The 14,538-nt window shown below is 43.7% G+C and overlaps 1 protein-coding gene across 2 annotated transcripts; it reads left to right on the forward strand.

Annotated features, from left to right (window-relative positions):
* The first annotated feature begins 1,362 nt into the window (after positions 1-1,362).
* Positions 1,363-14,334, forward strand: LOC101167425 (wolframin). Of its 2 annotated transcripts, none has more exons than XM_011474691.3 (12): positions 1,363-1,613; positions 1,848-2,327; positions 4,098-4,177; positions 9,108-9,252; positions 9,338-9,511; positions 9,709-9,786; positions 9,862-9,998; positions 10,102-10,239; positions 10,319-10,564; positions 10,674-10,952; positions 11,178-11,341; positions 12,027-14,334. In XM_011474691.3, the coding sequence occupies exons 2-12, from the start codon at positions 1,853-1,855 to the stop codon at positions 13,234-13,236; spliced, it is 3,126 nt and encodes a 1,041-aa protein (XP_011472993.1). In that variant the 5' UTR covers positions 1,363-1,613; positions 1,848-1,852; the 3' UTR covers positions 13,237-14,334. The 2 variants fall into 2 exon arrangements, with proteins under 2 accessions (XP_011472993.1, XP_020558354.1); XM_020702695.2 differs by having other exon boundaries at positions 2,022-2,327.
* The last annotated feature ends 204 nt before the right edge of the window (positions 14,335-14,538 follow it).

Here is a 14,538-nt window from a genome sequence, read left to right on the forward strand (position 1 = left end):
TGTGTGACTACTCCAATGTTGCAACTAAATTCCAAACTGGACAAGGTAAGACTGAGGTAAAGAAATAATTTAAGACATTTCAGTTAGACAACTCATGCAGTAAAGAAGATTTATTTCTATAAGTCTTTTAGTTTGGCATGAGGCTCTGTTCAGATACAGAAAACAAAAATCTCCATAGAAAGCTTTGGGTATTAAACTACCCCTAACGGAGCTTACAGGTGGAAGCCGAGGGGGAGGGTGGAGTGATGAACGCAGAGCTCACGGAAATGGAAGTAGAGGGATTGGACCGCACACCTGGACTTAAGTAGGAGGTCAAACAGGTAATTAAACCGAACCGCCCGCTGAGTAACCAGGTAAACGCACTGCTCGAGTTGCCCACCTGAAATACTCCCAGGGTCGTTCGTTTTGTTAGACATGGTACTCCAACATTTGAATACTGAACATCAGTGTTAAGTATTTGAGCCTTTTATGTTAAAAGGTTCAATTTAATCTTTTTTTTTTTTATTTATGCAAAATTTTACATAAAATACTAACATTTTCTTCACCATTTTAAGCTCGGTTTAATTCAAATCGATATTCAAATGTCATACATGTGAAAAAAATGATACTTTGAACCACGCCGTAATCAAAGATCAATACAACATTTAGTGATTGAACAAGCATTTAGACTTGGAATCAGCTGGCTTTACCGCCTTGTCACTTCATTTGACCAAAACATGAGAAAATGAAGCAAAAATATACACAATTAATTACTGGTAATATAGATAAAGTTTAGCCTCAAATACAAAAGGGTTTTATACAATTATACACCTCGTGTGTCAGGAGATTCATAACCCCCGACTTTAACAGCTCCGCTCCTGCTGCCCTGCTTCCATATACTCTGTCCAACTCTGACCAACGCAGGAGGCCTTCAGCTCTAATCTGTTTGTTCAGCTGCTAGACAGTGCAAGTTAATTTCAAAAAAGCAAATGAAGCAACTCCTGATCATAAAACTACTTCCAAAGGCTTGCAGGGAAACCTAGTTTAATGAGTAAATGCTGACTTAAAGGATTTTTTGTAATTCAGTTTTCCTGCATTATTCATTTGTTTTTGTAAGTTTCTTTATAAGTGGTTTTTCTTTTTTTGTTCTCCAGAAGTGCTTTTAATTGTACTGTAAAACTTCGGTAAAGCGCTTTTTTGTTGCCATTACATCTAAATTCGGTAAGCACTACCTCAAAAGTAAAAGAAAGCAAGTAAATGTGGCTGTTGTCTGAGACGCTGTACAATTGTCAGCAAGATAAATTCCTTCTTTACCGGCCATTTAACATGGAGTCTATTTTTGGAGAGCGTGTCAGAGTCTCTGCGGTGTTTATAGAGCTTGACAGCAGCAAGTGTGCATCTCTGGTTTCCTGCAGCCGTCTGGAGCAAACTGAACCCCAGCATGGAATAATCAACAGTTTAACGGGCTGCTTTGCAATGCTAAAATCTTGAGGAAATTTTGCCTTTTATTCTTCTCCTTCTTTTTCTTCAATGGGGTTTCTTTCGCAGCTAAAGGTTTGGTGCTTTCTAGAGCAGTAAGTGGTTTGCTCTGGATGAAGTTCAGAGATCTGGGCAACACACTGTTCCACCTTTAGGTAAGACTGTTAATCCAAAGTGATTCAATGTAAGGCTATATATTCCTTTGAAACTTTGAGACAACCTGACGGGCTTTGTATCTGATCACTCATGTTGTTTTAAATAATCTCAACTACATTATTTGGATGCTATCATTTGAACTGCTTTTGCTACATACATTAGTAAACTTAAGGGATCCAGATAGAACTATCCAATTGCTTTTCACTAAAATTATCAAACATTTTTAATTCTAGGAGCTATGGAAAAGGATTTATCATCTCAGGAGTCACTGTCTGACCTGAAAAGACCTTCCCCCAAGTCTAGCAAACTCAGTGCTGCTCCATCTCTGTCAGATTCCAGTATGGAAAGAAACCCAACCATCTCTGGAGCTAAGACTTTAAATTCAAATCCCAAATCTGTGTCCACAGAAATCCCATCCAGCGTTGTTTCCTCTAAACCATCCTCCCCTTCTTCAAACCAGACATCTTTTGCTATTTCTCCCAATGTCTCAACCCCTCAAACCTCCAGGATATCAACCTCTTCCGAGTTAAGTGCTCCCTCCTCCTCATCAGTCTGTAACACACAAAAAGATCCACATTCTTTTGCACCTGCGCCTGCTTCCATGGCAGCGTCTGCTCCTCCAAAACGCACTTTTGCCTCCGTGGCCAAGCAGGTGATAATTCAGGAACGAATTAGAAAAGCAGAAGCAGAGGACGTCAGTGACGAAGAAGACGGTAAGAACACTGCTTCATTTCTCATTTTGGTGGATCTCACTTTGAGAAAAAAAAGACAAAAAAACATCAGTCAAATTAGTTTTCTCATGCATAAGGGATTTGTTGGCACTAAATTAAGCACAAAACAAAAACCCATAAACACGTAAATGCTCGAATATCTTGTGATTGGATAGCAAGGTCAGTTTAATCTCAGCTCATCACCTTTGCCTGCACTGCTGTGAGAAGAAACAAACTCCAAAGTCTGCTACTTAATTTTTAAAAAAAATTCTTACATTGAAGTTTTATTTCAAAAGGTTCACTTTTGTTGTAGTTTATCTAGTTTTTCACAAATACCAACAGTGATGAGTTGATTTATCTCAAATATTTAGATCTGACATTTGATGTTAAATCAAGTTTATGACTGTAATGAATCTAAGTATCTCATGATTCATTTTATTTTGATTCATAACCTTCCTGTTTAAACGAAATGATTTTGCTGTGTTTATGTCTCTGATTTATGACACAGGCTAAAACTAGAACTAAAAACAAAAACAAAAAAATGTGACGTTAAGAATGTATGTAATAGAAAAAGTAATTTTATTTGCATGCTTTGATTAGAAAAACAGGGTGTAATCCAAATAAACTGTAGACATTTTAACTTCTGTTATAGCGAGGAATCCTCAACAGCAATCTTGTACCTTCTTAAGTTGACACACAATTTCTATTAGAAAATATTTCATCAAATTGGCCTCACAATGCATCAGTACCAGCAATTATTGTTATCTTATACAAAAATTGTAGCTACAACATTGTTATTAAAGAGATGTTTACAAAGGGTGGTAACCCCTCATTGTTGTTGCTTTTTGTCTTTTTTCTCTAACATGTTATGGGCGATGTTATTCGCCCCGATTTACATACGACCAAGGGCCAAAACTGAAGGATTAATTAATATTCATATTGGCGTCACAAAATCCATGGGGCCAAAATGCACATCACTGCAGTGATGGGCACATATTTTAACCCAAGCCCTAACCCTAACTCAACCCTAATTACATGAAAATAGTCACTTTTATTTGCTCTGTTGTCTGTTGTAAGTAAATAAAAACAATGTATTACTCTCAAATAGACTAAAACTGTCAGCAGTTTATTCAATAATGGATGGTTGTGTTACACACTGAGTTCAGATGACAGCTTGTCACTTCACTTGCAGTTTTTTCAGATGCAGTTCCATAAACTATCAACATGTGAACTATGATTCCAGCTAAGTCTAAACTAATCTGAAGTAGTTTTGGCATCTTTTTGTATCGTTTTGCTTTTTTGAGCAAAGCAGTGAAGCCTCCACTTCCCTTTATCCATACTTTTGACCATTCCATTCATGAAAATGTGACATGTATGGAGCACACTTAGTGTGAAACCTCCATCTGCTGTTTTGAGGATGAACACTTACAATATTGTTTTTTTGTTGGATCAAAACCTTTCATAACTTTGCACAATTGTTTTTTGCAGGACGTGTTTATAGCAGCTTGTACATTTCTCCAGTAAAACCCCATTTGCAGAGCAGTTTGCGTGATCCTGCTGTTCTGGTCTCAGAATGCTCTTCAGATGGATCGACCCCACGTATCCCTGAGTGTTTGCTTTGCTCAGGATGCAGTTAAATGATCAAGTGGGGCTAAACCACTGCAGACTGTAAACTAATTAGGCTTAAAAGGCAAAACTGAGATGCACTAAACCTATCTTACAGAGAGAGATGTGTACGCTGATTTAAAAATAGATTGTCTTTTGGTCTATTAGATGAAGAGCAAGATGAAGAGCAGAGTGTGGAGCAGCTGGAGGAGAAGGCCAAGGGGGGTGATTCAAGAGCTCAGACCCTGGTGAGTAACAAATTTGGACATCTGGTATCTGGTACATATGGTTATTTCTCAGTCTGGCTCACTTCATTTTAAGATGATAACCAAAACTTCCACCGTGTTTTTGGAGCATTTAAGGGACAGTTTGTTTCTCACGCTTTATTTATTAAAAAGGAAATATGCAAATGCAAAGGATCTCCAGGAGATGGATTTTACTTTTAAGACACGCAAACTCTGAGAATATGAATTTACGGATGTGTCATTATGCAGCTTCATGTCTAACCACTACAGACTAAATGTTAAATTCAATATATTTTAAGAAATAAAAAAATGTATTTCTGCACCAGCTAACAGCGTTAATTTTTCTCAATGTGGTATCGTTTTCGGTGGTTTCCTAATATTTTACAGCTCGACAAACTTCTGGACTTAATTTTTATGCAGAAGCAAACGCACACAATTGATTGTGAGTATGCAAGAAATGAGCAATGGGGTTAAGATTAGAAAACAGACATCTGATACGAGTCTAAGGGCTTCAGCTGCCCCTGTTTGTCACCCCACACAGAGATGCATTCAGGAAGACGGTTTTCTAATACATTTCTATTCATGTGTCCACATGAAAACTGTGTAATGTGCAATGATCTGCTGGAGCTGCCTTAGTGCTCTCACAGAGTAAGCTGTCAGAGTTCTCATATCACTTGTTAGTTGTTAATGGCAGTTGTTCAATAACTAGATTATTGATGAATTACTTTGATTAAAAAGTACTTTAGGTGATGTCAAAAGTTTTGAAAACCTATTGTTCATATTTTATCCAAGTTCTGGATCTAGGAAATGTGATTCTGCTTCAAAACTGTTTCAGGTTTAAATCTGATGTCCATAATTATAAGTAAAAAATATTGCAATAAAAGAAAAACAAGATTTTTAGTTTTATTCGTAGAAGACAAAATGTTATGTAAATATTTTTTTCCTTTTATTTTTTCTTCTCATTTTTACATCCTTTACATAAACATAAAGAAATACTAATAACTTGCTATGTTTTTATTTATTACTTTGAGGTCTTTAATGGAATTGTTCAGCAATAAACATTTTTTGTCATGATTTGAACTTGTCTTGTTTTTGGTCCTTGTTCTGTCTTGTTTCTGTTTCTGTTTCCTGTTTTATTTTGAAAGTCTCCTGTCTTGTCTGTTTTCTTGAGTTTTACTTCCTTTGGTCCCCATCAGCCCTGATCGTGTCCACCTGTGTCTTGTCTGCCCTGTCTGTATTTAAGTCTTGTCTCTGCCTTCCTCCTGTGTTGGTCCATTAGTGTTCCTGTTCTGGTGTTCTCGTCTTGTCATGCCAAGTTCCTTGTTCTCTTGCCACGTCACAGTGAGTTATGTTTCAGTTCTGAGATCCTGCTCTGCAGCGCTTTTCGTTTGTGTTTCGCATTAAACCCCTTTGCCCCTGATCCTCATGCCTCCGCCTCTGCGTCTGGGTCCAACCGGCTCTCAAGCCACCCTGCACCATGACAGAATGGACCAACCATATTTTTTGGACCCAGCAGAGCGGGACATGCAGCTCCTAGAGGCTTATTGTCAGGAAGCCGAGCGCACGAGGTCTTACTGGGTTTTCGACCAGGCCCAGTTTGCCTCGTATGCCTGGAGTGGGAGCCACCTGGACTTCACAGGGAGCCGTCTTGCCCTGAGGGGGGGTCGTCGCCGTCGTCCCCGCCGTCCCCTTCCTGTTCCAGAGGTGGTCCGGCACGCACCACATCGCTTTCCAGTGGTGGTGCCAGATGCACCCCATCCCCGTCATGTTCCGGTGGTGGTCCCGGATGCACCACAACCACGTTCAGTGGTGGTCCCGGACGCACCCCGACCCATCCCAGCTCCCAGGGGGGTGCCGCCTGCGCCCCGACCCGTTCCTGCTCCCAGGGGGGTGCCGCCTGCGCCCCGACCCGTTCCTGCTCCCAGGGGGGTGCCGCCTGCGCCCCGACCCGTCCCGGCTCCCAGGGGGGTGCCGCCTGCGCCCCGACGGTTCCCCGGTTCCACTGCCACGCCTGACCCGCCTGAGCTCGGCTCCACGCCTGACCCGCCTGAGCTCGGCTCCACGCCTGACCCGCCTGAGCTCGGCTCCACGCCTGACCCGCCTGAGCTCGGCTCCACGCCTGACCCGCCTGAGCTCGGCTCCACGCCTGACCCGCCTGAGCTCGGCTCCACGCCTGACCCGCCAGAGCCTGACTGCTGGCCCGACCCGCCAGAGCCTGACTGCTGGCCCGACCCGCCAGAGCCTGACTGCTGGCCCGACCCGCCAGAGCCTGACTGCTGGCCCGACCCGCCAGAGCCTGACTGCTGGCCCGACCCGCCAGAGCCTGACTGCTGGCCCGACCCGCCAGAGCCTGACTGCTGGCCCGACCCGCCAGAGCCTGACTGCTGGCCCGACCCGCCAGAGCCTGACTGCTGGCCCGACCCGCCAGAGCCTGACTGCTGGCCCGACCCGCCAGAGCCTGACTGCTGGCCCGACCCGCCAGAGCCTGACTGCTGGCCCGACCCGCCAGAGCCTGACTGCTGGCCCGACCCGCCAGAGCCTGACTGCTGGCCCGACCCGCCAGAGCCTGCCTGCGGCCCGCCCCGCCAGAGCCTGACTGCTGGCCCGACCCGCCAGAGCCTGACTGCTGGCCCGACCCGCCAGAGCCTGACTGCTGGCCCGACATGCCTGACGACTCCACGCCTGACGACTCCACGCCTGACGACTCCACGCCTGACGACTCCACGCCTGACGACTCCACGCCTGACGACTCCACGCCTGACGACTCCACGCCTGACGACTCCACGCCTGACGACTCCACGCCTGACGACTCCACGCCTGACGACTCCACGCCTGACGACTCCACGCCTGACGACTCCACGCCTGACGACTCCACGCCTGACGACTCCACGCCTGACGACTCCACGCCTGACGACTCCACGCCTGACGACTCCACGCCTGACGACTCCACGCCTGACGACTCCACGCCTGACGACTCCACGCCTGACGACTCCACGCCTGACGACTCCACGCCTGACGACTCCACGCCTGACGACTCCACGCCTGACGACTCCACGCCTGACGACTCCACGCCTGACGACTCCACGCCTGACGACTCCACGCCTGACGACTCCACGCCTGACGACGCCTCCACGCCTGACGACGCCTCCACGCCTGACGACGCCTCCACGCCTGACGACGCCTCCACGCCTGACGACGCCTCCACGCCTGACGACGCCTCCACGCCTGACGACGCCTCCACGCCTGACGACGCCTCCACGCCTGACGACGCCTCCACGCCCGACGCCTCCACGCCTGACGACGCCTCCACGCCTGACGACGCCTCCACGCCTGACGACGCCTCCACGCCTGACGACGCCTCCAAGTCTGACGACGCCTCCAAGCCTGACGACTCCTCCACGCATCTCATGCCGGACCTGCCTCGCCGGACCGCTCGGCCCCCCGGCCGTCCTCCGGACCTGCCTCGCCGGACCGCTCGGCCCCCCGGCCGTCCTCCGGACCTGCCTCGCCGGACCGCTCGGCCCCCCGGCCGTCCTCCGGACCTGCCTCGCCGGACCGCTCGGCCCCCCGGCCGTCCTCCGGACCTGCCTCGCCGGACCTCTGGGCCCCCCGGCCGTCCTCCGGACCTGCCTCGCCGGACGGCACGGACCCCCGGCCGTCCTCTGGACTCTTGTGCCCGTCGAGGTTTATCCTCCGGGGCCCCCCCCTCATGTGACTTTTGGAACCTCGGAGCGGTTCCTTGAGGGGGGGGTACTGTCATGATTTGAACTTGTCTTGTTTTTGGTCCTTGTTCTGTCTTGTTTCTGTTTCTGTTTCCTGTTTTATTTTGAAAGTCTCCTGTCTTGTCTGTTTTCTTGAGTTTTACTTCCTTTGGTCCCCATCAGCCCTGATCGTGTCCACCTGTGTCTTGTCTGCCCTGTCTGTATTTAAGTCTTGTCTCTGCCTTCCTCCTGTGTTGGTCCATTAGTGTTCCTGTTCTGGTGTTCTCGTCTTGTCATGCCAAGTTCCTTGTTCTCTTGCCACGTCACAGTGAGTTATGTTTCAGTTCTGAGATCCTGCTCTGCAGCGCTTTTCGTTTGTGTTTCGCATTAAACCCCTTTGCCCCTGATCCTCATGCCTCCGCCTCTGCGTCTGGGTCCAACCGGCTCTCAAGCCACCCTGCACCATGACATTTTTCCTTGACTCAAACTTTTGGTTTAAAAAAGACTACATTTTTTAAATAAAACGTCTTAAATAAATGCATCCTGACATATATATTTTTAGATAAAATATTGCAAAACAAAAAAGAAAGAATTTGACAAGATATCTAAAAAACCCTCAAATGACTTAAATTGAAATGTTAATTTTCATTTTATTTTTGCAAGTTTTCTCTTGGCTATTGAAAAATTTTGCTATCTTGCCAGATTTATTTAAATGTGTATTTCTTTATTTATTACTTTAAACTTTTGTCAGTCTTCTTTGGTATTGGTTTGGATTATTTATTATTTAAAAAATTAACATTTTTGAATATAAATTTTAATCAAATCCTGACACACATATTTATAAGTTAAAAATATTACAAAAAGTTGTAGTTGTAAAAGTCGACAATATATTCAGAAAACCTTCCAATGAACTTCAATTAAAGTGTTTTTTTTCCATGTTATTTTTACAAGTTTCCTCTCATCCTTACATCCTTTACATAAACATAAAAAATACAGCTAACTCGCCAGATTTGTTGTAAATTTATGTTTTTTTTAATTTATTACATTAAGCCTTTGAGAGTCTTGGAATTGTTCAGCAATAAAAAATATTTGAAGTAATAAGATTTAGATTAAAAAAACATAAACATTCTGTTACATTCTGGTTACACTTGAATCAGATACAAAGCTATGGCTTTTTCTTAGGCTAAACTTTGACCTTATGAGAACCATTATCCTTTCTGCTGTTATTACAGCTAGGCCAACACTACCTGATTCTTGCTGAAGAAAAAGACACCGAAGTAAATAACCGCCTGGCTGTAAACTGGTTAATTAAAGCTGCCAAGCAGGGGAGAAAGGGTGCAGCGAGAGTCCTCCGACGCTGCTGGGTCAAAAAGAAAGGTCTAGTTTGTGACATTTATCACACACATCTCTGCGTGTGAGTGTTTAAAGAAACAGCTCAAGCACAGTTCTCCATCTTTACCAGGAATCACTCCTGAAAATGAAGCTGATGTGCGCACGTTGTCAACAGAGAGTAAGTTTGAGCTGGCTGTTCGAAAAGCGGCCATGATGATGTACTGGAGGCTCAACCCTGACAAGAAGAAAAAAGTGGCTGTTTCTGAGATGCTGAAAAATGTCAGCCAGGTCAATGCGGTTCCAGGTAGGAGAAATGTGTCTGAAGATGCCTCCTGCACCACATCCAGTGTTTTTCTCGAAAAAACAGCAAAAATATATTTTCTAACCTACTTTGAGTTCTGTGTCATCCTTTGATTCAGCTGTCTTGGTTAAAACATAATATACGTTGTGCAAGAACCCTAACCTATAATTGTTGTATGCTGTGGTCATTCTCATCAATAGGGGATGGTGTAAAGAACATTTCTGTCCCAACTTCCGGCCAGACTCAGAAAGTGTTGGAGAGCATGGTCAGCAATGACTGTAGGTACAAAGACTTAGAGTAAGACTCACAATGCAGTTGTTCTTTTTCACAATTGTTTACTTTACCATGTTTAGCAAACCAGCTGGTGGACTTGGATGATTTTGTTGAGATGACAAAAAAGTATGCACAAGGTATTGTCCCATCTGCTTCTGAAAAAAGCCAGCCTGCTGCAAATACCGAAAGTCTTGCACCCCGAGACACTGGGAGGGAGGTAAGTTCGTACAGATGAATGGATTTTCAGAATTGTTATCGTTTGACTGTGTGCAGATATGCAGTTCTGAATAGGTTCTTGTCTGCGTTGTTGTGTTTTAAAGAGCAAGACTGAGACGGTCCCAACAGGTTACAAGAAGGTCCACAAAAGCTACTGGAGTTTTGGATGTAGTGGGATGATGCTGGATACTAAGCAGAGCGGAGCCATTAAAAAGGCCATGGACATGAAATCACGCTTAATGGTGTTATCAATTTGATTTTAAAATGTCCTCCGCATTTAAGTTCATGGGTTCTAAATGTTCCTGTGATGCTTCTCATCAGCTGCTCCAGTATCCTCTGCATGTCGTTGTTGAGATGAAGGAGCACCTGATTGACTGGGCATCGCGGGCAGGCGTGCAGTGGCTGAGCACCATCATCCCCACACAACACGTCAACGCTCTCATCTTCTTCTTCATCATCAGCAACCTCACCGTTGACCTGTTTGCTTTTGTCATCCCTCTGCTTGTCTTCTACCTTTCCTTCATCTCCATGATCATTTGCACTCTGAGAGTTTTCCAAAGTAGCAAGGTGAAGATTTTCTCTCATCTTTTTGCGTTTAATATTGATTGCCAACACGTGTACGTAGACATTTGACTTCAAACATCCAAATCACTGATCAACTGCATCCTTTTTTCAGGCTTGGGAGAACTTTCGAGCTCTGACATCTCTGCTGACTCGCTTCGAACCCAGCCTTGACGTTGAGCAAGCAGAAACCAACTTTGGCTGGAACAACCTTGAACCATACCTTTATTTTATCTTTTCTGTCTTTTTTGTCATTTTCTCCTTCCCCGTCGCTGATAAGAAATGGATTCCATGTTCTGAACTCTCCACCGTGGCCATCTTCTTCACCGCAGTGAGCTACAACAGCCTCAGCCCCACCGCAGCAGCATATGCACGCCAGGCGTTGTTCATAGAGGTACACAACAAGAGAGATCAAAGGATGTCTCAAGCGTTATTTAAATTACAGACATTCTTACATGTTGGATATTTGCAAAAGATTGTAAAAGTTGTTAAAAGTGCAATGAATTACAAATCACTTTTTAAAAACAAACGTATACAAAATACAATACAAAACTTGACATTTTGGATACAAACAATTTGAAAAGTCGTAAATTTAAAAAAATACATTTCTGCAATGCAGGTCTTATCAAATCTGTGTGGCCTGACGCAGTTACTGCCAGAGAACATGACAGCACTTCGATTCCTGGGACACACTTTCAGCATTCTGCCCCTTGGGAAATCTGTGGTTCTGAAGCTCAGTCTTCCCTGTATCCTGTATGTTTACCTATTCTGTCTGTTTTTCAGGTGAGTGAAGTTCACTATACTTTAAAGTCCCATTCCAATCATCTTTTGAGCTTATTTCAAAGTGTTTCTAGTAGTCTTTTACTTATAAATATGGTGTTTTAGCCAAAAAAAAAGACTGTCATTTTCTAGGGGATAGTTTCTGCAGAGCGACAGTAGTTCATCAGAAATTTGAGTAGGTCTGCCCCACTTCCTGTCACCCATCTGTTTACACGCTTTTCACTAGCTTACAACCCCTCACAACCCCAACCTAATTTTACCGGTGTAACAAAACCAGCAAGCAATACTGATGCAATCCAGCCGTACAGTTTTGAGCCCGATTCCAGCTCGGACAAGGAAAATGAAGAGGAGGCATTGGATTGGAACAGAGCAGGGAGCTTGTACCCTGTTAAATGTAGTTTCTAGGTAACAACTTCAGGCGTTTTCAATTTTTTTCGTCTGCTCCTGATTCACCACAATTTGAATAAAGAAATACCCAAATACTCAGAAATGCAATTTAAATCTTAATTTTCTTTCGCCATCACTAGACAAATGCCACAAGAACATGTTGAAAACACCCAAAACATGAATTTCATTGGAGTGGGTCTTTAAACATAGATCATCTATATGACTTTTTTTAATGTGTTGTCACATGGATGTTTTTTTTTTTTTTTTTTTTTTGCATCCTTACCCCCAAATCCGGCATCAGTATGGCAAGAACGCGTGGTTTCCATGGAACATACTGTGTCCTGATTCCCTACTTGGTTTGCTTCATGTGGTGTGAATTCTCCGTGGTCCTCCTCCAGAACTCCTCTGCAGTGGGGTTAATCCGCACCTGTGTGGCTTACTTTCTCTTCCTGTTTGCGCTGCCCATTCTGGCCTTTGGCCTGGCCACCATGCTCTTCATCCAAATGGTCAAGTGGTTCCTAGGGCTGGAACTGACAAAGATGATAGTAACTCTGGTGGTGTGCGCCCTCCCTGTCACTCTACGGCTCTGGACTCGGTTTAGCACCTCTATCCTGGATGTCTTCCGCTCCCTGACGCACAGAGGCCCCGTCAAGTTGATCTTACTCTGCATATCCATGGTGATCTTGTTCTCCTCGATCTATGTGTACCATTCAGAGGGGCAAAAGGTATACAACTCCACTCTGACTTGGAGTCAGTATAGTCAGGTTTGTGGGCCCCCAGCGTGGGAAACCAAAGGCATGGCCCAAACACAAATCTTCTGTAGTCACCTGTATGGCCACAGAGTGACCTGGACCGGACGTTTTCGACATGTCAGAGTGGCCGAGACAGAAAATGGAGCGCAGTCTGTCATCAACATGCTGCCGGTGTTCATGGGAGACTGGATGAGCTGCTTGTATGGTGAAACATATCCCAAATGTGAGCCAAGAAGTCCTGTGGTGACAAATCGAACTTCTGTGGCCATGGAGGAGAAGGGGGAGGAGGATGCAAATTCAGTATCAGAAACAGTTCCTCTGCACGCACTGCTTCAAATGCAGGAGGAGGAAGAGTTATGCCAAATAAAGGCTTTAGCCAAGCACACCTGCCACGTCAAGCGCTTCGACAAATACAGATTCGAGGTGACGCTGGGAATGATCCGAGAGGGAAGCGCACAGGCAGAAGACGCAGCCAGGGATATCATTCTAATGGCCAGTCATGAGTTTAGACAAGTTCTGCTGAATCTAAAGCCAGGTAACGTGGTGGAGTTTAGCACTAAACTGGAGGGCCGTCTAGGAGCGAGAGCTCCAGCCTTTGAGTTGAAAGCTATTCACTGTCTGGACTGTGTTTCTTCAGGGTGGAATGGGGGCAGGCAAGTAAAGATAGAAAGGAACTGGAGGCGCACCACCATGAAAGCCCTAAAATTTGCTTTTGACTTTTTCTTTTCACCATTCCTTTCTGCAAATATATCTGCTTAAAAAAGGAAAAGAAAGACTTGAATGAATTCCCTTCATAAATTGAGCCTTTTTCTCATAATGTTATTATGATAAACATCTTATCATATTGCTTGGAAACTGAGCACATTAAGATTTAAAAGATATTGTTTACTTTTATTATTTATTGTTATTATTCTTTAAACCAATCAGAGATTACAGAAATACAAGGAAAACTTGAGTTTCAATTATGCCAAACAATAAAATAAATGCTGCCAAACGCCCTAAAATGAATTAAACAGGTTGAAGGTTTGCAGAAATAAAGGGGGGAAAAGGCATTTTCTGTTAAAAGATGTAAATACAATTTTAAAAAAATTTAAAAGGGACAAAAGTTAAATCATTTGGGCTCAGTACACCTTAGTATGAGGTCATGAACCAAAAACAAAGACACCAATACAAAATTTAAAAGTCAAACCATTTTTAAGTCACCATCATTTTTAAATGAAGATCTTAAAACGTGACAGCGAATAAAAAGCAGTCATGAAAATGTTCCTTTTTTTAGGATATATTGATCAAATTTGGATCAATAGAACAATTGTTTCTTTTTTGTTTCAAGTTTTCTTACACAAGTAGACTACAGTTTGAGGGACTGAGGGAGGTAGTTGCAGAGAAATGCATCCTATTTACCTCTGAAATCCAAGATAAGGTTGAATATTTTGCATTTCTAATGATTTCAACGTTAAGATCCCTTGAATAAGGGTGGTTCCTCATGAGCTGTTCCAATACCACTGACGTTTGGTCACATTTTGAAACACTTAAAAACTAATATTTGCAAACTTAAGCTGTTGTCCATGCTGCAAGGCATTGCTTTTTTTAGGTTTGCTTTCCCAGTGTAAAAAAATAAAGTTTTTTCATTTATATTTTTTAAATCACAAACAATACTAAATGGTTGCAGAGGTTCGGCTGAACAACTAAAAAAAAACAACTCAAACAGGCTTTTCCATACAAAAACACAGAAAGTATAGTAGTCTTATACTTTTTCATTTATTTTTCCTTAGGTGTCTCATGCTGACAAAGATTTAACAGCTTTCCAAATTAAAAAAAGTTTGCAATTTCTATGAAAATTTATTTTACCGGAAAAAATGACTAAATACGGAACAAAGGTCAAATCAAAAAGATAACTTTAAAACACAGATATCAATCTTTAACCCTTGTGCTATCCTAGGCACTTTAACATTGGGAGTTGGGTCATCTAGACCCACTGGACAGTGCTCTGAACCTTTTTTCTTCAATGATTTGTGATCTTCACTGGTGTCCATGGATTACATGTAATCTTTCCACCTTTAT

This window comes from Oryzias latipes, chromosome 1, assembly GCF_002234675.1.
Source record: "Oryzias latipes chromosome 1, ASM223467v1".
NCBI classification, from domain to species: domain Eukaryota; kingdom Metazoa; phylum Chordata; class Actinopteri; order Beloniformes; family Adrianichthyidae; genus Oryzias; species Oryzias latipes.

What these genes read in the sequence shown, in the direction of transcription:
- LOC101167425 (XM_011474691.3), top strand. Translation starts at nt 1,853, where the DNA reads ATGGAAAAGGATTTATCATCTCAGGAGTCACTGTCTGACCTGAAAAGA. An exon ending in CCAGGTCAATGCGGTTCCAG is followed by an intron (nt 9,512 to 9,708) that starts GTAGGAGAAATG and finishes TCTCATCAATAG; the next exon opens with GGGATGGTGTAAAGAACATT. An exon ending in CTATTCTGTCTGTTTTTCAG is followed by an intron (nt 11,342 to 12,026) that starts GTGAGTGAAGTT and finishes ATCCGGCATCAG; the next exon opens with TATGGCAAGAACGCGTGGTT.